General features: G+C 37.0%; 2 protein-coding genes across 4 annotated transcripts in view; both read right to left on the bottom strand.

The window, feature by feature from the left end:
• Window positions 1-427: 427 nt before the first annotated feature.
• LOC118435702 (soluble scavenger receptor cysteine-rich domain-containing protein SSC5D-like) lies at window positions 428-1910 on the bottom strand. The gene is made up of 3 exons (XM_035852087.1): window positions 1751-1910; window positions 1652-1676; window positions 428-1587 (listed from the first exon to the last, which is right to left on the bottom strand). Exons 1-3 carry the CDS (start codon window positions 1802-1804, stop codon window positions 806-808), a joined length of 861 nt encoding a protein of 286 aa, XP_035707980.1. The 5' UTR covers window positions 1805-1910; the 3' UTR covers window positions 428-805.
• A 144-nt stretch (window positions 1911-2054) lies between these two features.
• LOC118435705 (ABC transporter G family member 23-like) overlaps window positions 2055-25071 on the bottom strand; it is a 34540-nt gene continuing 11523 nt past the window's right edge. Inside the window, exons 1-8 of one of the 3 annotated variants that reach the window (XM_035852095.1) lie at window positions 4985-5328; window positions 4475-4694; window positions 4234-4411; window positions 3849-3964; window positions 3708-3778; window positions 3371-3633; window positions 3218-3304; window positions 2055-2929 (exon numbers count right to left, since the gene is read on the bottom strand). In XM_035852095.1, coding sequence (XP_035707988.1) covers window positions 2718-2929; window positions 3218-3304; window positions 3371-3633; window positions 3708-3778; window positions 3849-3964; window positions 4234-4411; window positions 4475-4694; window positions 4985-5298 — 1461 coding nt within the window. In that variant the 5' untranslated portion in view covers window positions 5299-5328 and the 3' untranslated portion in view covers window positions 2055-2717. Of the gene's footprint in view, window positions 2930-3217; window positions 3305-3370; window positions 3634-3707; window positions 3779-3848; window positions 3965-4233; window positions 4412-4474; window positions 4695-4984; window positions 5329-25071 lie in introns of those variants that run through there. The other 2 variants (XM_035852097.1, XM_035852096.1) reach the window with 2 other exon arrangements.

Raw genomic sequence — 25071 nt, 5'->3', positions numbered from 1 at the left:
ATAATTTACTTGTCGTTTAATGAATCAAACAGTGAGCGTACCTTCTAATTCAGCATTGTAACTGATGCATTTAACAAATTTACGAAGCTCGAAAGATTTGTGTCGTGAAAGTTTTCGCGTTCATAAAACAAGCATGAATCTGTATAGACTAGATGTCTGTTGTCCTATTTAATTTGGTTAAACCAAATTGGTTTAATAGGGAAGATGAGATGCGTGTGTTTTTCTAGAAATTATATAACACTATTTTTTATTGTTAAGTCAGGTGTTATGTATGTACGAGGATGAAAATCTGATAACAATGCAATATCAATTTCATGTCGCCATGCCATGCAGAACGGACTTAATGCTTACATATTCGATGCAAATCATCTCATATGAGTGTAAATAGTGCATAGACATACCTATTTTGAATTGCTTGTAAATTTGGTTATGAAGTAAGTTTCCTAATATATTTATTTCCTGATTAATCTGAGACTCCAAGAGACAGCAGACATACTGTGACTACCCAGATTTTCTAGAGTATCTACATTTGCAACATAAGTATTTGCACATATTTGCATACGTGCATATGTAAATATTTGTAAGTACAGATCTTTACAAATTAATACCTTTAGTTTATAATGCTTTTGAATTGATTTACAGTAGACGCTTAATTTAAAGATGAAGCTACAAAGTTTACAAATATTTACTAAATGTTTGAAATAAAATACAAATACTTTCTCCAAAATAAGTACTTATTTATTTCTTAAATTTTATCATAAATAACAAATCCTCGTCATAATCCCGCAAAATGTGTACCTCTTCATCAACCTTGTTTCACCTTAATTGGCACATTTCCCTTCGCTTTGACAATCTTCTTATTCCCGTCGCCCAGCACGACGACCACCACGATGGGTTGACGTCCCTTATTTTGGTTATTTTTAACCGACACCTGCAACTGACTCCCTCCCCCGTTCGCTTTCGGTTTCACAGTGGCGGTTAAAGTTACGCCAGCCTGGTTTCTAGCGTTATTATTTCTCCCGCCGACTTGTCCCCCGCCACGATTCGGGGCGCGTTTCTTACCTCCTGGTTTTTTCTTCTTGTTGTTCGCGGGTTTCTTGGTAGAGGCTTTTGCATTGGTCGCAGCTTTTCGATTGGTCGCCTTAGAATTTGCGGAATTTCCACTCTTCTTCTTGGTACTCGGTTTAGCCCGAATAATGGGGGAATGTGGGATGCCTTCTGTATTTTGAGGGGACGGTGAGGTGGCTCGTCTTTCGAGAAAATCTGGAAGACTGGTTGTTGCTAAGGTTCTAATAATTCGAGGAGGCCAGTCTGATTGAATTGTTGGACGTGGTGATGTGAAGGGGGTCATTTTCTGGACAAGATGCTGCACAATTGTTGTAAAAAGTGGGGGTATGGTTGTCGATGTTGATTTTACTGTGTTTTGCGGTATTGTCGTCGCTTGTGGTAGAAGTTTGGGTGGAAGTGTGGTAAATATTTGTGGTGTTGTTGTAGTCAAAATTGTTGGAGGCGTCGTTGATTTGATTATTGGCTGATGCGATTTTGAAGAAGTTAATGTTTCTTCAGTCGTATGGGGATGAGACGTGGCTGCAATCGGTATAAAATGCATGATTGCTGCAGAAATATTTACCCAAGTCTAAGTTTTACTTACATGATGCGACTAAAGTTTGGTTGATCTAAACAAAATTAAAACTTATTGAAATAATGTTGAGTATTATATTAAAAATTGTATAATTTAAAAAAATCTCACCTGTCCTTCGACCGTCGCAAATAGAAGAGCCATCAAACCAACTACGCCGTTCATTTTCGATTTTTTGACTGAAACGATTTACATACATACATATCTGCATTTTTTTGACAGATCATCCCCACAACGAATGTCATGATCGTGACAGTGACATAATACCCTGTTTGAGTTTTACATAAATCTGTTATGAATTAAGTTATTTATTACAGATATTTAGTACAGATATTTATTAAATTTATGATTAGTTGTGTCAGCAATTAGATTTGTTGTGTGCAAAATGACAATAGAAATCGATCTTTGAACATGATTAAATGCCAGAGTAGTATAGTATAGTATTTATTGATATATGGCCAGCAGCCCTCATCAACTTTAAATATTACAGAGTTAGATATGTAAATGTGAATGTAATCGTAAATGTAATGTAGAGAGTAGTCAGAGGAATAGTGGGAAAACCTAGCTAGGATGGAGAGCTAGGAAAACCACTATCACAAAATGCCAGAGTAAGACACGCAGGCATTCAAACATTCATGAAAATTGATTCAAACGCATAATTGCGACACTTGAAGGTGGAATTCATTTTTAAATACATATATAATGAACATATCGTGGTTCAGATAATTCAATTTTATACGTCACAATTATAAAGATAGATACATAAATCTGGCTAAATTAAAGTTTACCTATATTTAATACAGTTGTATATATTTACAAATTTAATTACTTGGCGTGTATTACAAATTGATGTGTACATGTATTTGATTCCAAATATTTTGACAAAATTGACCTATTTGTTCCGCAAACTTTTTTCAAAACAAACCTAACACGTATGTACATATGTTTGATTTTTCTTGCAATTAATTTAGTTAATTTAAATACAATTTTGTAAGAAACATGTAAGCTTTCAGATCTATTTAATTTAAATATATTTTAGTAATTAATGCCTACGTAAAATGTGTACATGTTCATCTACTTATTTGTATCTTCGTCGCTCTGCTAGCACTATAACGACCAAGGAAACCGCTATCCAGCCAAGCACGGGTAGGAAGCCCGTGACCACGACCGGATTCGTAATGCCCCATCCTTTCGTGCAAATTGATCTCAGCGCCTTAGTCATTTGTGTTATCGGTAAGAACACAAATAGTTGACGAACAATCCATGGCGCCATTTCCAGAGGAAACATTCCTTTATTTCAACAACAAGAATAAATATCGTAGTCACGTTTGACACAAAACGACACCTTGGTAACGATTTTTTACCAGAAGTAAAATTTGAAGTGATTGTCCAAGCGAAATCGATTATGCAGATAATTATTGTTTTGCTGTTAAAAAATCGTTACCAGGCAACTTCGGTAAACAAAGACTCGGATAAGAGGCTTCAAAGACAGGTCGTAACAATTTTGGTACCGTGCTATGCACATTGTACGAAAATTGATAAGGTCATAAATATGTACCCGTTGTAAACAGCTAATACCTGTGGCAAATAATTGTCCCAGAACAACTAGCATTAGTATGAATATAACGTCAAGTATCTTGTCACACAATGCCCCAATCATAGCACCTGAAAAGCAAAGCTTGATAATCTACCTTTGAATTGAACCAAACTTCACGTTATTTGCATACGTACCAAACATCAACCCGGTTATGGCACAAGAGTAAATTAGACTCACTGCAAGTACCCACGAACCCTTGATCACTGTGCCATAAAAAGTGTACATTACCCCCAGAAATATCCCAATTTGTACCAAAATCATGCAACTTTGAGTCAAAATTGCTGAAATAAGTCGGTGCCGGAAGTGCACTCCGGAAATAAATTCTCTCCCCTCAACGCCAACGACTCGGTCTTCCGTCGAAATCAGGACGATTGACATTGGCAACAGAAACATGTGGCTGTCAACATCAAGACTTCAATAAATTAAAGTCCTAACTAAATGGTAAATACAAAACTTAGGGAATTTACTTACAGAATTATTATACCAGGTTTCATATAAGAGAGGACATCAAATAGTTCGATGCTTCCATAAATCGCGGTAAACTGAATTAAAATAAGTGCATTTTTTTATTAGTCAAAAAGTATTATCGTTCCTTTTATATATTTAGCTAACCTGGAGCCCTGGTTGAGCAATGTTCCCGTTGAAAGAACAAGCGAAAGCTATGCTTTCAATGAACTTGAGGTATTTGTCGATTATAATTTTCCTTGCCCAAAAAGTCAATATTTTATCTGAGGAACATGTGTACATAAATATGCATACTTATTTTTAGATTTGTGTAGTTAAATATCGAGGCAATTCACGCAGTCTTTGTAAAATTTGCAATTTTGTAAAATAATTTTCCAAAATTAAAAGATGTGTTTAACCCGAATAAGTTTATTTATTTACAAAAATGCTTACGTTAATTTTCCTTAGAAAGCACATGGTAAAAGATTTTACAATGTTACCAAGAACTCGTGATTTGCCTCAATAAGTTATAAAATAAATTAAATTTTCATACTTGACTCGTCCATTCTGACTGAAATCGTGGATCCATCTATCGTCTCATTATTAGCAAAATTGCGCTGTAACATTCTATTTTGCATGTGCAGGCTAAAGTTCGCGGGAAACTCCAACATCCCAAGAACTCTTCCACCTTCTAATAAACTAACGCCATCTTGGAATGAGTTTACATGAATCTACAAATTTCGCACATTAATTACAATTTTACAATTCATTACTCGGGAAGATGTGTTTCGTACCCAGGAAAACTTATCAGTTTCAAAGTTTTTCAGGAAGTCGCAAATTCCCACATTCTCGAAACATCGTGTCGCATTATTGTAATTACAAGTTGCATCGCTTATATTGAAACCTGGATCATTATGGATTATCCCAAATTTTACCCCGCTTGGTTCCGTTCCCGCGATAATTTCAAACGTCAACGCAACCAAAATTGGAATACCCAGCTCTCCAAATAATAACCTGATGTGTGTAAACAATTGGTCAATTCACGTAGTTCTGGGTGACTTGTAAAATCCGTAAGTTTTGTAAAATAATTTTACAAACTTTTACAAAATATAAGACCCCTTGATCTGAGTAAGGTTACAAAATTTATTAACGAATTTTTATCAGAAATATGTGTAAAATTTTGAAAGAATTTACGAATTTTACAATGTTACCAAGGATAGTGCGAATTGCGGCAATAAGTTAACTGTCATATATTTAAAATGTCTTCGAGTTTGTGAAGGTATGTATTTTACAACTAATATTACCTCCAATCTCGACAATGCCGAGTCCACCATTTGACGCTAAGAGCGTGAATAATTTTAGCGTTGTTTGGTTTAACACGTGGTGAGCACATGGCGTTGAGATCATTAAATCTCGATGCTTTACGATTCATTCTGGTACTTGAAATTGATTTCGTTGCATTTTGAGACTCAAATTTTTCATGGGATAAATTAACCTCGTCTTGTCGGCACAAGTACAAAACCGCGTCTTGCATGGTTACAGCTTTGCATTTACGTAGTAACGAGCTAGGGTTATCCTCAGTGTTTCTTTTTGTGCGCATAATATTATTTTTGTGCATGCATAGTGCATAATATGCACAAAATGCATAATATGCACAAAAATGCACAAAAATGCATAAAAATGCAAACAAAGGCAGAGTGCCGGGAAATTATCTTTCATATCCACTCAACTCAGTAGAATTTTCCAGGATTAAAAACTGTAAAAGCTATTGTAAAAAGTTATATAAGGCGCGTTTTCCTCGAGGACAATGGCACAATCTTATCGATTGGTTTCAATGGATTCTCAGGAGATTAGGGACATGTTGGACAATTCAGGTAAATAAAAAAAATATTAATTATTTTACGAAATTCGATATTCATGGGCAACTCAACGTGTGTTTATTTATATTATTTTTTAATAAATTGCAGAAAACGAAACTGATTCGAAATTAACTTACATGGAAAGTATTGGTAAGCATATTGTCATTATCGTACTACTAATAATTCGAATAATAGTTCGAATTACTTTTAGACGATTATAAATATATAGATTATTATCAATTTTAGATCTATTCCGACCCAGTGAACACGAGAACGAACAGATGGTTCCAGACGAAGACGAAGACGGTATGAATGAATTTGAAATTTCATTAAATCACAACCCATAAAATCCAATATATCTCTATCTTTAGAGTCATCTTCATTAAGCCAGGATCCTAATTACCAGCCTGGATCAGATTCTGAAGTCGAAGCTAGCCTGTCAGAGAATCGGAATCAAGACAATGTTGAAATTGTCACAAATACTCCCAAATCTGGAACCGGAAGAAAACGGTCAAGAGGTCGACCTCAAAATCAGGTGTGGCTGGAATTCATCACCGTAACAAGAGGAAAGAATTTTATTTCAAATAAATGCAAACACTGTAAGGAACAAGTAAGCGCTCAATCAAGTCGAATGGAAAATCACTTGAAAAAGTGCAGGAAGTTTAATAAAACTCCAGTCTCCCAAGGACTCCCTACCCCAATCAGTCCGCCTGTTGGAAAAGAATCAGCTGCAACCACAAAGATCACCAATTTTATGTACAAAATGCTTCCCAGAACAAAAGACAAATTGGACGAATCCCTTGGAAAATTTATCTACTCGGCAAATTTACCATTCAATGTTGTAGAAAACGAGTATTTTTGCAAATTTGTTGGACTCCTTAATCCAAGCTATGTATTGCCCAAACATGAAACCGTCGGTGGTTTTCTACTTGATAATGAATTTAAGCGAACAGAATTGGAATTAACAAAGCAATTGGAAAATCAGAAAGTGGTCCTCGCTCAGGATGGGTGGAGCACTATCCAGCAAGAACCGGTGATTGCGCATAGCGCAATTTGTAATGGACAATCCTTTTTCTTGGGTGCAGAGGCGACAGGTGGTTATCCGAAGACTGCTGAATTTTGTTACTCATTATTCGAAAAACAATTGAAGCAGCTTGAAACGATTAATTGCGAGGTTGTAGGACTGGTCACTGATAATTGTAATACAATGCTAGCGCTGCAGAACCTGGTCAAGAAAAATAACCCCAATGTAATTGTTTACGGATGCTCGCCCCATTTGCTAAATCTAGTTGGCCAGCACTATACCAACAAAGAGTTGATGGACAAAGTTATACAAGTTCAGAAATATTTTCGGAATCATTACTACGCCAGAGCCGATTTGAAATCTTCAAAGGGGAAACGTCCAGTTCTACCTATGCCCGTACGTTGGAACTCTCAAACCGACTGTTGTTTGTCTTATTTAGAAAATAACGGCAAATACCTAGAGATCATCCGTGCTTTTCCGTCCGTTTCCGGCTTTTCCGTCCGATCATCCGTCCGTTCTTTCTGACGAACACGTCAGAAAGAACGAAATCGGAGCGTGATGAAGACGATTCTGTGTATGCCATAATATCGGATACGAGTTTGTATGATTCAGTGGAGCAAATGATAAAGTTGTTTAGTTCTGTGGTTAAGGCGATTGATAGTGTAAGTATTCTTAAACTTTTAATCAAGATTTTAAAATTTGCAAAACCAAACAAAAATTTCTTATTTCCAACTTTAGTTGCAACGCGAGGACGCAAATCTGGCGGATATGTGTCAACAGTGGATCACAGTTCGGGAGGAAATTCCTCTCAAATACGCGAACGACAATTATTTCCAGGAGAAAATGAAAATGGCAATGACCGATATAGCAATTACGGCGCATATGCTACATCCTCATTTTAAAGGCAATATATTTTTCAAATCCTAAATTTTGTTGATAGGCTAAAAAGTAATATTTATAATAATATTTGAACTAGGGGACGGACTAACCGAAGTTGAGAAAGAAAAAGGTCGTAAAATCCTGAACAAGAAAGGAACTTTATATTTATTAGCCGCAATGGATTTGCATAATTCTGATGCATCAGTTTTCTCGGAAACAATGCTACTTGAAAGTTCTACGAGGTCGATTCCACCACAAAAATGGTGGAGAGCTGCAAATCAAAACAAATTACCAAAAGGGTTTACGGAATTTGCTGTGTCCCTATTTAATCTTCCGGCAGGGACGGCGTCTTTAGAGAGGAATTTCTCATCCCTTGGAAATATCCTGACAAAGAAGCGCAATCGCCTTGGCGTAGAGAAAGCATCGAAACTATGTAGAGTAAATCAGACGCTACACAAAACTGGGGAGGAAAAAGTTCCGACTTCAAGGAAGCGGAAATGGTTTGATAGTATTAATAGCGATGAGAACATGTAGTACATACGTTAGTATTGGTCTAATAAACTAAGTATGTAACATTATTGCATTGTGGGCATTAAAATTATTTTTGTGCATTTTTGTGCATTTTGTGCACTTCTAGGTGGGTGTTATTAAACGCATAAAAACATTATTATGCACTAATTTTGTGCAGCTGTTTTTTAACAGCAGAAACACTGGTTATCCTCTTCCAGTAGTCGACCTCCACGCATCAACCCGACCTGTAATTCAAAGTGAATAATATGTATGCAAGGCTTAACACATACATTTCATAGGAATTTGTTACCGTGTCGCAGTGTTTAGTTCCTTCCATATAATGTGTGGAGACAATTATGGTGACCCCAAAATTACGTGAAAGGTCAGATAGATATCCCCAAATCCTGTGAGATCATGGATACTTGAGGGTTGGTGCTTATCTTTCATGATATGCAAATCATTACGTACCTCTGTCTCAACAAAGGATCCAGCCCAACGCAAGGCTCATCGAGGACAAGAATTCGTGGATTATGAATCATCGCAATGGCCAGTGAAACACGCTTTCTCTGTCCACCGCTGCGTCATTGGTACACATATTTATGTATCAGTCAAGAAATTTGGTTTATCTTGATGATATGAATCGTTTTCCATAGCAATTTTCCTCACCTCAAGGTATGCACTAAATTACTTATTTGACGCAGATCAAGAAAAGTTGTTAGAAAATCGATCCGTTTCTTAATCTCAGATTCATCCATGCCATAAATCATTGCAAAATACCGCAGCGATTCCACGATTGTTAATAAGTTGAGAAGTGCGGTTTCCTATGGGAATTATTTAAGTAAGTAATAATTGAATTAAGTTTCTCCAATTAATTTACCTGTGGCATGTATCCCAGCATTTGCGCCAGGTTGTCTGGACGAGGTTGGTCAAAAAAGATAATTTCCCCCATGTCCAGTTCACGAAGGCCGACTATGCAGGAGAGCAAGGTGGTCTTCCTACACATAAGGAAATAGTTACAAATTAGCGTTGCACTGATTAGTAATCAGATAAATTATAAATCGATTAAAGATGGAACTAATTGTAGCAGCAGTTTGGCAAACTGTTCCCATGGATTCGGGTACATATTTACATAGTTTATCAGATCTAATTAACAACCATACATACATATATTGCACGTGGGTACTCATCCCCTATTTGTATAATTACAAAAAATTCACTTCATAAGCTCATAATCATTTCGACTTGCGAGCTCACACGATAGGGTAGTCTTAGGATTAGCTTGGACACAAAAACTATGTAACTAATGGTAAAAATTTCCTAATCATAAATATCTATATTATATTATAAGCTGGAAATGTCTGTCGGCAACGGAAGTGAAAGTGATTTTCCGAAACGGAAGTGAAAGTGGAGAAAGTTAAGTTTCGAATGGCGCGAAAATTCAAAATAAATTAAATTCAAAAAATTAAATACCAGAAGGTGTGGTACTCTTTGTATGGGCTTATGAGGGTGGTGGTTATTTAGGGATGGTGGTTATCTCGGGGTGGTAGTTATCTGGGGGTGGTGGTTATCTGGGTATGGTGGTTATCTGGGTGTGGTGGTTATCTGGGGGTGGTGGTTATCTGAGGGATGGTGGTTATCTGAGGGGTGGTGGTTATTTAGGTACGATAAGCGAAGTAGCGAGTAGTACTGTGCCCAAGCCCAGCCCAAGCCCAGCCCTAGCCCAATCACTCCTTAGAGTGAAGTAGCGAGTAGTACTGTGCCCAAGCCCAGCCCAGCCCTAGCCCAATCACTCCTTAGAGTAAGGTAGCGAGTAGTACTTGGTGCAGCCCTGCTCGGCCCGGCCCGGCCGGGCCCTAGCCCAAGCCCTGGTTAGATAGCAAGTAGTACTAGGCCGCAGCTCAGCTCGGCTTTATTTCCCCGCACAATTAGCATAGCATGAAAATTTGTCTGTAGATTTTTTCTAAATTTTTAATTTTCCAACTGTTATAAAATCATTTCACTTCTGTTGACTTCAAACAGTATAAGCTAATAAATATCTTTAAAATATTTTAATTGGTGGAATTTTGAAAATCAAATCCACTCTCGCCCGGCGGGAGACGGGCTTATACGCTAGTTTTATCATAGGCTCATTCCATTTGTAAGCAACACGTTTGATCGAGTACCAGGAAATAGAGGTGCTAAACCCTGCTCGCTGGTGGTGGCTGCCTGACCATGTATTTTCCTCTCTTTGATATGAGAACACCACACAACTTATGCTTTGTCAATGTTTCCGGCCACGTAGGAACACAGAATTATTTACTACTGTCTACACAAGCAGCCCATGTTAATTTTACCTTTTCGAAAAATCGCCAAAACTCCAAGACGGACAAAAATCGCGTGGGGTTTTAAACTTTTTTGTTTCCTCAGGCCCAAAGGCATCGATTGGCTTATCTCTCTATGAGCGATTCTTGTCCGTCTTCTCGATAATCGAGTTTTTCAATACATTTTAAATTTCTAATTTTTTTGAATTTTTGAATTTTTGAAAATTTTTCCTATCAATGAATGATCAATGAATGAAATCTGCAAATGTAACCTACCCCTTTGAACCAACACTTTGGCGGCGAAAGCATTTTCAATGCATTTGCAAATTTTCTTTGAACTGCTATATCTTTGCGAAAAAAATTAATTTTCAAATTTTGATTTTTATATGTTGTATTTTATATTATGCATCTATGATAAGATTGTGGACAAGATATCAAATATGGGTGCGACGACGATCGTGTGGGTTCAGCTGGAATGAGCCCGTAACCAAAGGAGAAACCAAATTAAAATAGGTGAACAGAACAGAAGTGTGTACAGATTTGTGAAATCAAATTTTCGTGAATCTCCTTATGCACTGCACGGAACAAATTGTTCGAGTAATAAAATGTATTTCTCGAATAATAAGTAAAATGACACATGCGAAAATTACATATACATATAAATAACTAGCGTATAAGCCCGTCTGCCGCCGGGCAAGAGATGATTAGGTTATCAAAATTTCACCAGTCAAATATTTTGTAGATATTTATTAAAAAAACAATTTGACGCGAACGTAAGTGAAAGCAATTTGCAACGCAAGTTAAAATGGACAAATAAATGTCACCCACTTGGCTCTGTCATCACTGCCAGCCTAGTCTGCCATTGGCAATGGCAGTACCTCTGGCAGTTTGTCTGGCACCCACTCGGCTCTGCCAGCCTAGTCCGCCATTGGCAATGATCTACATTGGCAACCACACCCAATCGACAATCCATCAAATAACCACTCCCAGATAACCACCGTGAGGCAGCCACACCCTGATAACCACCAATAAATAGCCCCCAAGATAACCAAAATCAGATAACCACTCCCAACATAACCGCCATTAGGCCGCCACACTCCGATAACCACCACCAGGCCGCCACACCCCGATAACCGCCATCAAACTGCCACACCTTGATAACCACCATCAGGCCGCCACACCATGTATAACCACCATAAGGCATCAACGACCCGATAACCCCATCTTCTCATATTTATTTCTAAAATTAAGATTTTTGAATTTTCGCGCCATTCGAAACTTGACTTTCTCTACTTTCACTTCCGTTGCGGAACATTTACTTTCACTTCCGTTGCCAACAGACATTTCCAGCTTATAATATAGATTTCCAATATGCATGTAAAATTGCACATAATGATTGAGAAATCCTGTCTAACATTTTGCAAAAAACACAATAGGACAAAATATTAATTGCCAATTACCCACAACCGCTCGCTCCGAGTAATCCATAGCTGGAATCGTTTCAAAATTAGTGGATTCAATTAATCCCCTTAAAATTGATACTATTTATTAATTGTTTTATTTTTCTCACATTTCCCCCCGACCGACGTTAACGTTTAAGTTTTGCAGTATGAATTTTCCACCTCCATATTTTTTAAAACCGTTCCGTACTTGAACAGCCGACATTTCCGAAGATTAACAAAAATTGAACGGTAAAGTTGACACTTATTTCTTCCTCCCGATTGACGCGAACTGGTAAAAATATTTCACGAGTGTTTAATTAGAGAGCGTGGATCTTGCCCAAAAACTGGTTGGGAGTTCCACGCTACGAAGAAATCCTTTGTTCAGGTAAACTTAACCAGTTTTCGTAATATGTACAATGCTTTTCTCCAAGTTCACGACCGTCTCGTGACTCGTGACGACGAGTGCAATGTCGTCAGATTCTATGAAATAATTGCAAGGGCAGAACCTCACCAATCTGAAGGGGAACAATGACTAGTCATTGACTACCAACTAATTTACCTGGCTGACGAAGAGATGTATGTATGCAAATGAAAATGTATACCAACATACATATATTTTTATCAAGAAACTTTTTGCAATGTCTAAGTTTATCCCCGGCTTCCCATTTTTATATTAAATAAGTAGTTATTTGTGCACAATGAACTGGTTCTATTAACTTTTATTCAGTTTATTATGCAAATAATTGTTTAACAATTTATCTACTTTTACCTCACTTTAAATCAGGATCATTCATGCTACTTACTGTTTTGAATAAAAATTTTATTAATTTTACGACGCAGCTAAACAGAACCAGTCTTGAAATTTTATTGTTGGGAATTTTCTTTATTTCAAAATAATCCATTGAACATATTTTTTGTGATGGAAAAAATGTGCTTGGTATTAAGGTTTTTACCACACTGGTAGCAAATTTTTACCAGGACCGGCGTAACTTTAATACCAGGTGTTAGCAGCTTTATAATTGAGAAATCAATGCTTCCTGGCTACCTGATTCTTAACAGTGCATAATTCACTGCGTTATTTTTCTATATACATACATACATTGATACACATATGAAGGATGAACGAGACGGATTGATAAGTGATGGGGTTAACCTCGCTAGGTTTGTAACGTGTAGATTTCTTACCCAGAGTCTTTTTATATCGCGAATAATAAGTGATAAAAGGTGTGGTAAATATTTGCGTACGTGGAAACTTCTTGGCTAATTATCCACCTAACCAGTATTGGGTTTACTCACGTAAACATGTATATACGTATTTGAGTTTTACTGCTTACTTAAAAAAATAATTAAAACAGTATGTACTATTCCTTAAATATTACAGGAAGAAAAACAGGCTCGGGTTTTTTAATCTGTGGGAATTATCAACCACCATAAAATAATAAAGTCCAAGAAGAAGTTGGAAAATTGTATTCCCCTTGCAGCATCATGAAAATTAATTTATATTCCACATTAATTTTTAAAGTATATTTAAATACCTGAATTAGTAATATAGTATTACTAACTGACTTTCAGCAGTTTGGTAGGCTGAAATTAAATTTTGGAAAAATAGGTCAATGTAATGATCAGTTTCCAATTGTGGAGACTAAATAGATTATAAAAGTCTTATATAAATACCGATGGATTTTGTGCAATATGTATTCACATCAGAAAATCATGATTAACTAGGTATTTATCCCTATTCTTAATCCAACTAATCTAAATACCTACAAACATACAATCGTCCATCAGAATTTAACATAATGTGAGCATGTACGTGGCAGAATTCAAATTCGTAATATTTGTGTAGTGTACGTCTATGGAACTAAATCTACTTAGGTACATTATATTATTATTCTAAATTAGAATTTCTAATGATAATTTCATAAATCTTTAATAATCTTTCTTAAAAACCTGCTTACTGTATGTTTGAAGTTCTTAGAAAATGAGTCTGTAAATGTCCAATCCAGTTATCTACATAATTATCACAGTATGTGTACTTTCACAAACCTACATAAATACATAAATATTTAATTTTAGTCTATAACGAAAAATACCTACATATATATACCCAAAACTTTCAAATGCCAAGTTCGTATAAATTTTATCGAACACTCATTTAAATAAAGCGATTGGATGGTCTCGCAAAATTTGAACATTAGTGTCTAAAATTACAAGGGGAAAACTCACCTTGAATTTAAGCCATGTATTAGAACAAATTTCCAAATTTACATACGTATTAACATTAACTTATCAAACTACATATATTTATTTTTCTTCGAAGCAACGACACACATTGTGTAGCATTATCTTACCCCATGGTCACAGATTGGTGGAAATTTTCATAAATACGGTTACTCGCCCGTATTCGTTATTCACATTGTCATGAAATGGCACAAGTCGTTTTCGAAATTGTCGACTCGTACTACAAAACTTTCGAAAAATTTCCAAAACTTCCCGTAATGTTTAGCCGACAGACCCACCGTCTCGTTGCCGTTCATAACTGGAAAGACCTCACAGGATGGTTAATCGAATGCGTTTTTACGCTGGGGTTGTGTGTCTTAATCCCAAAATTTATTCAATTTGTCTACATCGTGCGAAAATATTTGCAATTTGGACATTTTCCTGACCAAGATGAATTTGTTACCCCGATTCAGCTATTATCCGTCGCCTTGGCTATAATCGGATCTGGTAGCGCCATCTCAGCTTCATTTTCTAGCCTCCTATTCGACAGAGAAATTGTGTATACTGTAAATTCTTTGTTTGAGATGGAGCAGATTTTAGTCACTCGTGAGAACATCATTCATCACAGAGCAGAAAACCATCGAGATAAATTGACCCCGAAAGAGGCATCGTTTGCTCAGGTTTTAGGATACGTTCCACTCTTTGGGCTCTACTTGACCCCAGCGATGGCAATTTTTGCCGTTGTCAACGGTCTAGATCCACTCACTTTTGTGGTGGATGGATATTTCAGGCCTGATTGGAGGAGGTATAAAATCCTCTGGTTTTTAGGATTTAAAGTTTTCTCCTTGATCATGATGACGGCTGCGGTGATCTCTGCGACTAGAATATGTCTCGCGTTGGCCTGTTCATTCACCTTTACGGCCTGCTTCCTGCAGCATAATATTCGAATGTTGGGGAAGGATTATAACGCCATTGGGAGGGTGCGGGTAGTTTGGATCCGGAATGTTAGGTGAGTCTAATGCGGTACTCATTTGGTACTCAATTACATTGAATATTCATAAGATATCACGACCTGCATGTTAACTATATTTGCGTAAATGATATGTGTATGTACATTACGGTGTGCACGTAAGGTATCGCCATTCAGGGAACATTTTTGGTTTTTGGCCGCTTACCATAAGTGAAACACTAGAGCCCAGGTCCATGGCCTCCCATGTCTCACTTATGGGAAATAAATAAAAACCACCGTAAAAATTCTGTCGCCATGTGGACTCGTAATGAGTATCTGCTTTATAAAAGTAGGAAATTTAATTAACTCTAACATTTACTTCATAGGATTTACGTAATCATGTATAACACGATTGTCATCGGATTCGCCCGACTAGGTCCATACATTGCCGTCATTGGACTGTTTTCCCTCGCTGCGTGTGGATTTAATTGGATTTAACCAACTTAAACACCGTGTTAAGATTTGGAGCTGAGTGTACAGAATTTAGTGCTGACTTGATCAGGTTTTGGATGAGCGATGCTGACCAAAGAGTGGGGGCGGTAGCGGGTAAAATTCATCGGAAACGATTAAAGGCTATGAAACCTTTCCAAATTTATGTCGGATTAGGGAGAGAAACGCGGATGAATATAAACAAAAAATTTGTGTGCTTGTATAACCAATCGATAATCGATTACACGATGAAGGCTTTGTTACAATTTAAGTTGAAAATAATGCAAGCACAGTAGAACGAATTTCTACATAATTTTGGTGCCGATATAATACTTCGAAGAAATATTGGTGGGTCAAGTTGGAATCAGATTCTGATTCACTGTTTCTCATCAAGGCTTTAAAATCCAGTTGGAGAATTCCATTGCTTGACATTTATTCTCATTTCCTTGTTACATTACTAGAAACAAAGATTACAGATATATGTACCTACTTTGCAAATGTCAGAAATTAATAAACGTGAAGACAGATGCTAACAACGGCAATAATTACTTTATCACGCTATACAACGTGAATCGAATATTTACATTGCTACATACATGATATTGTGCATAATATTTGCATGACATTGCATGAAATATGCATTCGTCGAGAATGGAATTACTTTTGTACTCTGATATTCATATATTTCGGGCTATTTACTTCAAAACATGTTTGTTAAGGGGACGTTCGTAAACTTCGTAAGAGGGATGGGTGGTGGGTCAGAGCCCAATGATATCGTGCCTATGTGACACATGTTAAAAGGGGGTGGGTGTCCAGAAAACCAAAAATTTGCGTAATTATGAAGTTTACGTCCCCTAATCCCAGGGTATGCTACACCAGGTTTTTGGGGTATTGGGGTTTCGTTACATATCGTCGGAGTAATTCTAAAACCACGTAAGCGCAGTCTCATCTTAATTTTAAAACCACGTATCTAACAATGGAACCTTTTTTCAAGCTACACGAGATAAGCTTAGTGACATATGCTAAAAAATCAAGTTAAAAATTAGAAATGACGTGGTACTTATCTTTCCGTTGAATGGGCACTTGGAGGTCAAATATTTGAGGGCAAAGTTCACAGTAGCGGCCTGTTTTTTTCTCAAGCGGGCGAGCGGAGGAGTGAAAATTTTCTCCTTCGAGGTCACTCCACTCCCTTCACTCTCGCACGCTCGCACTTTATTCAATGCATATTATTTTTGACAAAATTTCACAATCTGGTGCATACATTCATCTAATTTTATATTTTCTTTTTAAAATCCTGCTATCCCCCGATCCGTAATAAAAAAGTGACGATAGGTTCAATAAATTATTATTATTTATATTATAAATTAAAATTATAAATCGAATATTATCCTCCAAAACCGCAGAGATGTCTACTAAAAATTATAAGTGCGTCTAATTAATTATTGTATTAATTGATTAGAAATCATAATTCTTAAAATTGAATTTTTTTTGCCACATTTCGTTGTATGTTTTTGGAAATGCATATTGATTGCATACTTGTAGCGAAATTAGCGCGAGAGTGAAGGCAGTGGAGTGACCTCGAAGGAGAAAATTTTCACTCCTCCGCTCGCCCGCTTGAGAAAAAAACAGGCCGCTGGGGTGAACTTTGCCCTCAAATATTTGACCTCCAAGTGTCCATTCAACGGAAAGATAAGTACCACGTCATTTCTAATTTTTAGCTTAATTTTTTGGTATGAGTCTCTAAGCGTATCTCGTGTAGCTTGAAAAAAGGTTCCATTGTAAGTGCACTCGCTTTGTAATTCTAAAAGCACATAAGTGCACAACAAAAACAAGCCAAATACCCTAACTTATTGTTATATTCCATATATATATAAGCAGTGTTAGCATTATTCCATATATATAAGAAGTGTTAGTGTTATTTTATATACATAGGCAGTGTTGTACATATTTACTGTTGGTGTCCAGCACTGAAAGAGTGGGGTCAAGACCCCTATAAAAGGCGAAGGGATTCAAGTAAACGGTGTCAGTATTGACTCAGGGTTCACCGAGTACTTGTAATACTGACCGATAGTAAGGTCCTCGGACTGACTGTCAACAAAACCAGCATCATACGCCATTCACAGAATTCATACCTTACACTCATACAATTGCTTTTCAGGTTAGACTACCTAATGTTTAAGTTTTCTGTTTTTTATGTAATTTTAAAAATTTAATAAATAAAATAAAATATTCATTTTCATTTTCACAAAATCAGAGCCGGAAACAATCTTTTTTTTTGGAATATAGCAATGGCGCCCAACGTGGCAGTCGTCGATAAAAAGGTCAGCTCAAAAATTTCCGTTTAAATTTCCAAAATTTAAAAATAAGTTTCCGGAAATCGAGTCTCTCTCCTTTCAATATTATTACGCATCCTGTTTTTCTGCCCAAAAAGTCGAGCTCTCAAAAATATCCTTTTTCTGCCCAAAGGAAGCCTTTTTCCGAAAGTAGGTCAACCGTTTACAACAGCCATAAACTCGCCGGCCAACGCAACCTTTTCTTTCACAGCTTTCTGCATACACCACCACTCTCGAAAATAACCTCTCTTCTGCATTAACAGCCTCGTAATACTCTAAGCACGCTTTCTCGTCTCATATGCACGTACAATGCAATACAAACCTACCAAATGAGGACTCGAGGATATGAAATTATGCAATGACACATATACAAATGTTTCAACAAATTTCAAACGTTCGCTATGTTTTCAAAACTATTTTCGAAAAAATCTGAAAAATCTGACAAACTAGCTAACCCACCGCCCAAAATTGTCATAAATATTAAGGAGCAAACTGGTTATGTGAAACAAGGCTATGAAAAAGTTGAACTAAATTTTACCTCCTCCACCGAGTCGAACAGCAATAGAAAGAACTAATAATAAAATGTTTCGAAAAACCGATAAAACCGCCTCCACTAACGACACTTCCAAATCACCACCCACTAAAAATAATTCCCAAAATTCTGGAAATACTTCTGCTACCCAAAATTCCGAAAAATGGGAAACCATTGATCTTTCTTCTTTTTTAGACAAACCAAAAACTCCTAAACCTAAGAAAGTAGGGAATTCCACATTTTGGTGTTAACAATTATGACAATTTTCGGAAATTTTTTATAATTCTTACTCTTTCCTTCATCCACATTTCCTCATAATTCTCTTCCTTCTTAGAAGGAGAAAATCGTCACTATTACGTTGGACGCAGATCCAGAAGACCCTCATCGTAAATACCAACTTCCGCCTAGATCTGTATCTCCTTCTCTCCTGCTAACAACACCAGCAGCTCTTCTGGCACCACCACCACTGTATTCCTGCAAGACCCACCAAACGACCCAAAAACCGATCCTTATCACCATTTCTGACGACGAAGAACTGGAACCCCCAAAAAAGGACTCTCCCGTAACACCTATCTCGATCATCATTGGCAACGAACATTATTACTTACATGAGGATATTTTAACTAGTAGCGATAGTGATAGCGATTGATAATAAATCACAACTTATAATTTAATTTGAAAAATAATTTCTTACGTCATCCATAAAAAAGGTCTAAACCTACTAAATTAGCTATAGTACCCCCCAAATTCTCGGGCAAGTCTACAGAAGACCCGTACAAATACCTCCAGAAGTTTGAGTTGGCAGCAGAGTTTAATCACTGGACCGAGGCCATTAAATTAACAGCATTACCCAATTACCTTATTGACACCGCACTTCTCTGGTATCATGCTTTTGCGCGAGACAGGGCGACCCTCACCGCGGCAGCAGCAGCATCCGGTGGCTCGACAGCACCACCACCAGCTCTAACGTGGACGGCATTGACCAAAGCACTGCAGCAGGCTTTTACCACCGTTAATTCGAAGGAAGTGGCTGAAGAAAAATTGCTCTCCCGGAAACAACAAATTGGTGAATCGGCCGAAGATTACGTATACTCAATGATAGACTTGCTCCATGAATTTTGACGAGAAACTGACAACCGAGACCCAAATTAGATATATCATTCGAGGACTGCGACCATCTTATTTAGAAAAAATAAATCTCTTAAATCCCACTACAATTGACCAAATTCTGACTGCTATTCGCAAAATCTCAGACACGCAATTTCTTTTAGCTCAGCAAGGCGAAGCTACTTTCGCCACTCAGACTGCCTTGGCTTCCAACCAATTTCAACAATTTACTAAAATTCTGGCGAAACAAAATGAAGCATTTTTGAACGCATTGAACGCACAGACAGACATGCTCAAGAAAAATGTACCACAAAAGAGGGATAAAAATCCGAATTTTCAAGCTCAAAATCAATTCCCTAATTTTCAGCAGTATCAACCACCATATTTTTATCCCCCACCTCAGCAGTATCATCAGCTACCACCTCAGCATCAACAACCGTATCAGCAGCAGCCTCACCCGATGCCTCGTCCTCAATTTGCTCCTCATCCAACCAACCCAAATTATGATAAAGTTTGTAACTACTGCAAGAAATTTGGACACGTTATCGCAGAATGCCGAAAGAGAGCCTGGCGAAATCAATTCCAAAACTCACTACCAGATCAGCAACCGGCGTTCAACCAGGGAAACTTCCAAGGGCGGAACCATGTTACATCCCCACAAAGGTCCACCGCCGAACAGATCAACACCACCTCCTGCACCTCGTCTCCAACGGTAAATACCTATGCTGTCCACCACAAAACTCCAGTTTCCGGTCTCACGAGAATCAAAGGACTTACAAATAACAAACCAGCCACAATTCTTTTAGATAGCTGTTCATCCATTTCTATCGTTAATGCCAGTTTTGTAACTCAAACAATTCCCTTAGAATATAACGTTAAAGTAATAGGTGTTACAAATGATTCTTTGTATATCAATTCTTCTTCAAAAATTGATATAATACTGCCAGGACTTTCCTCTCCTCTCAACTACAATGTCCATGTTCTTCAAAATTTTAAATATGATTTATTATTAGGGACAGATTATTTCACCTTTTATAAATCTGACCTCAAATTTTCAAATAATACTTTACAAATCAGCAATTCTAATCTTAAGCTAGAGCAAATAAATACACAAGGTCCAATAAATCGTAAATTAGATTCAAATAGTATAGATGCAAATTCCCAAGAAATTCCAGAAACTCACGTAAATCCAATTTTCAACTCAGAACCTCAGAACAATAATTCAGATAGTTATTTAAAATTTCAAGAAAATCACTCACAACCTCAAGAAAATCACTCACAACCTCAAGAAAATCCTACTGAAATTCCTGAAAATCAGTCAGAAATTTCAGAAAAGCATACCGAAATTTCAGAAAATCTGTCAGAACCTCCAGTAAATCATTCAGAGTATCAATGGCATTGCGCAGAACCTCAACAAAATCATTCAAAATCTCAACAAAATCACACAGAATCTCAAGAAACTCATTCAGAAATTCAAGAAAATAGCTCAGAACCTCAGTCAGAAATTCATGATCCCAAACCAGCCAAAATAATGCTCAGTCGTAGTATGTACTTAGAGCCCAACACTGTTACACGGGTCCCTGTTCATTTCTCTACCAGCTTACATTCGTTAAATATTTTAGAAGCTTCTGATGCTCTTTCTAAAAAATTAGCTTACCTTCCGGACAGTTTACTACGAAAAGAATATTCCGAAAATCTAGAACTACCACTCATAAATCCCAATTCACATAGAATCAAGTTACGAAAAAATACGGAAATTGCTAACATAATTAAGTTGGATGAACTTCCGGTAGAGGAAATCGATTTAGCGACATTACCACCATCAAAACCTGACCCTGATAAGCCACAGATCAGTGTTGAAGACCACATCAAAAATATTGTCAGTAGAATTGACCCCAAATCTGCCAAAGACGACCAGGAGAAAATAATACCCATTTTGACCAAGTACCACGACGTCTTCTCCAAGGAGATAGGTCTTATCAATTGTTACAAGCACACCATTAAACTATTACCGGGCGCACAACCTGTTCGACGACCTCCTTATAGGAAGCCAGCTCACATGGAGGAATTCGAACGTAAGACGATAGCAGAATTGTTAGAGAAAGGTATCATCCGACACTCCTCCAGCCCTTGGGGTTTGGGAGTGGTCTTAGTGGAAGCAGGTCACAAAGGGGGAGGAGTAGAAAAACCTTCTTATAGGGTCGTGGTTGACCTACGCCCCCTTAATAAGGTCACGGAATCAGATAGCTTCCCAATACCCAACATTCAAACGGTTTTAGAATGGGTCGGACGCCGGAATAAATTTATGTCAGTGACCGACGTAAAAAAGGGCTTTTGGGGTATACCACTTTCTGAAGAATCAATTCCTCTGACTGCCTTCATTTCTTCTAGCTGCGGATTATTTGAGTGGGTGCGGCTTCCGATGGGGGCAAAAAATGGAAGTGCAGCTTATAGTCGTGCCATTTCTATAGTTTTAACTGGCTTGCTTTGGAATAGCGTATTAAATTTCATTGATGATATTATTCTGGCGGATAACACAATTGAATCGCATGTTTATAATTTGGAACAAACTTTGCAAAGATTCCGCAAGTATGGCGTAAAATTGAGTGTAAATAAGTCGCATTTTTTGAAGCAGGCACTACATTTATTAGGTCACGTTATAACAAAACACGGTATCACCACTGACAGCAAGGGCACTGAGGCGATTACAAAATTATCAGCTCCGAAAAATGTCAAAGAAATACAACGGATTTTAGGATGTTTCAATTGGTTTAGGAAATTTATTGACAACTACGCCATTAAAGCCAAACCTTTGTCTATCCTCACGCGTAAAGACCAACCGTGGAAATGGGACGATGAGCAACAAGCAGCGTTTGATTTATTGAAAATGGAAATAACACAACCGCCAATTCTTCGCCATTTCGACCCCTCACTTTCTAAATCAATTACGATTTTCACGGATGCTTCAGGAGTTGGCGTTGGCTGCGCCTTACTCCAAGAGGACGACGACGGTAAATTAAGACCAGTCGCATATGGTAGCAGAACTTTAAATAAGGCTGAATCAAAACTAAGCACGACAGAAAGGGAGTTTCTCGCAATTATTTACGCACTTAAAATTTTTCATTGTTACATCTATGGGCAGAAATTTAAAATTTACACAGATCATAAACCATTAGTAGGTCTCAAATTTGGTAAAAATACTACGAAAATGTCGAATAAACTAACCACCTGGGCATTAATGTTACAAGAACATGATTATGAGTTAATTTATAAGGAAGGTCCATTAAATGTAGTAGCCGACACTTTAAGCAGAAATCCTCTCCCTGAAATAAAGGATGAGATATGTAATTTAGTAGACCTAAATTTATTAGAAGACTTGCAAAAACTAGACGAGGACTACCCTAAAATTTTACTTCATAGTTCATTTCATAAAAAATTTAAGATTGAAAATAACATTCTTTATAATCGGGCAACTGGCTATTCACGACCGTTTATTCCAAAAGTAATGAGAAGAGACATACTCACGGAAAATCATTCAATACCGATGTCGGGACATATGGGATATTCTTGCTGTTATGCAAAACTTACACAACGATTTTACTGGCCAAATATGAAAACGGATTTATATTTACATATTAAGAGTTGCTATTCTTGCCAAACCCATAAACGACACTACGGCAAAAAATACGGTTTACTTCATTCTATTCCAACTCCCACTAAACCTTTTGAAATGATAGCCAGTGATATCGTTGGCCCGTTCCCGGAGACAAAAGCCGGAAATAAATACATAATTAATGCTATTTGTCTTTATTCAAAATGGGTTGAATTGAAAGCAATTCCCAACCAATTAGCCGAAACTTTAGCTACATTTTTTCAAGAAATTTTTTGCCGACACGCTTGCCCAAAATATTTATTATCGGACAATGGATCCAATTAAATATCAAAAGTGTTAGCAGTGCATACTAAATTATTTGGAGTCACTCATAGGTTCATTACCCCATATAATAGCAAGGCGAATGGGCTAAGTGAGAGACTTCACTCCACAACATCTAAAATGATTGCACACTATGTAAATGATAGGCATGATAATTGGGATGAAAATTTAATCCAATTACAATGGGCTTACAACTCTTCGGTACAAAAATCAACCAGAGAAACTCCATATAAGATAGTATATGGACAAGATCCGACTTTTCCATTTCAATTCCAAGAAATCGATAAACAGCCAAACGTGATCCAAGATATCGGTAAATTACGAGAACAAGTTAGGCAACGCTTGGAACAAGAGAAACTGACCTATCAAACTCGCGAAGATAAACATAGGAAACCAGTTGAATTTAAAATTGGTGAAATAATTTTGCTGAAATATCCCAAGAAAGTTCTTAGGGGCCAATCGAAAAAATTCATTCCTCATTACGTAGGCAAGCACGAGGTACTAAAAAAGCTTAATGATTTAACGTATTTGGTCAAAAATTTAAGGACAGGTAGGGAGATTAAAGCAAATGTAGAACGGATGAGACTTTTGCAGGATTTTCGAATAGAAGATGAAGACATAATTAAATTTGTCCCTTTCAATGATTTCATAGAAGATTTCAATCAACCAGAGAAATTTTTTGAAACATTACAAAGTCTTCAAATAAATGAATCACAGCCACAACACCAAATTTTCTTTTCTTATCTACCATTTGATATATACTACATAGAGCTTTTGGACTCATTGGAGAATGATATCTTAATTTCGAACAAAATAGTTGTCATTTTATTCGCAGGGGTGCTTAACCTATCGCATTTTGCTGGTGAACTTTCTTCCACACAAAATTCCATTGTAACACTCACACAACCAACAAAATTAACGCTTATATCTTTACCTCAAATTAATGAGAAAGCTTTAACTTTCATAAAAATTTTACAACTCAAAACAACACTCCTAATCACATGACCTTTATCTTTTGAATTTTTATTCAAATTTTCTATAATGAGACAAACGGAAAAATTTTTATATCCACATTTATTAAACGTTCTAATAGAATTAACTAAATTTAAAGTAAATCGAGAAGAGCTGACGAAGATTTTTGACGACGTGAGCAAAGAATTTTCCCACGGCGCAACTATTCAAACAGTTTCCGACTCTGATGATGACATTAATCAACAATCAAGAATTCCTGTACGACGATCTAAGCGGACGATAAAACCACCAATAAGATATTCACCCTCTTAAAATAATTCAATAACTCTTAAAATAATTAATTAATTCTAAATATATAAAAATAAGCATGCAGACCTCGCTATTCCTAGTTTTAGTACTAATATCTTCGGTGAAAAGCCTCGTAGATGTCAAGGAGTACTTTCTCAACATGAACGCGAAGGATGTCCCCATTTACCTGTGCCAAGGATCCGGAGAAGGAGTACTTTGGAGAATTCCACCACCAATTAGCTGTCCTCTTACCAATACCTCCTTACCGTCAAGCACAGTAGAATTAACATTCTGGTGGCAAGATATTACAAAGGAAACAATCCCAGTATATGAATGCTTCAAAGTCAGAACAATTAAGCGAAAAAGTTACTTCTTTCTGGGCAGTTATTCCCAAGACTCTTCCTCTACCCAATATCCAATAACTGAACGTCAATGCAAAGATATGCAAATTACGGGGCGAGCACCAGATGGATCACTGATGAAAATGAAAAGCGATGGAATTTTCGCGACCGACCATAGCACGGATTTGGAATATTCATGGCCGAAAACGAAA

The sequence above is a fragment of the Folsomia candida genome, unplaced genomic scaffold (genome assembly GCF_002217175.1).
Source record: "Folsomia candida strain VU population unplaced genomic scaffold, ASM221717v1 Fcan01_Sc005, whole genome shotgun sequence".
In the NCBI taxonomy this organism is placed as follows: Eukaryota; Metazoa; Arthropoda; class Collembola; order Entomobryomorpha; family Isotomidae; genus Folsomia; species Folsomia candida.
This window is presented reverse-complemented; position numbering and strand designations above follow the sequence as displayed.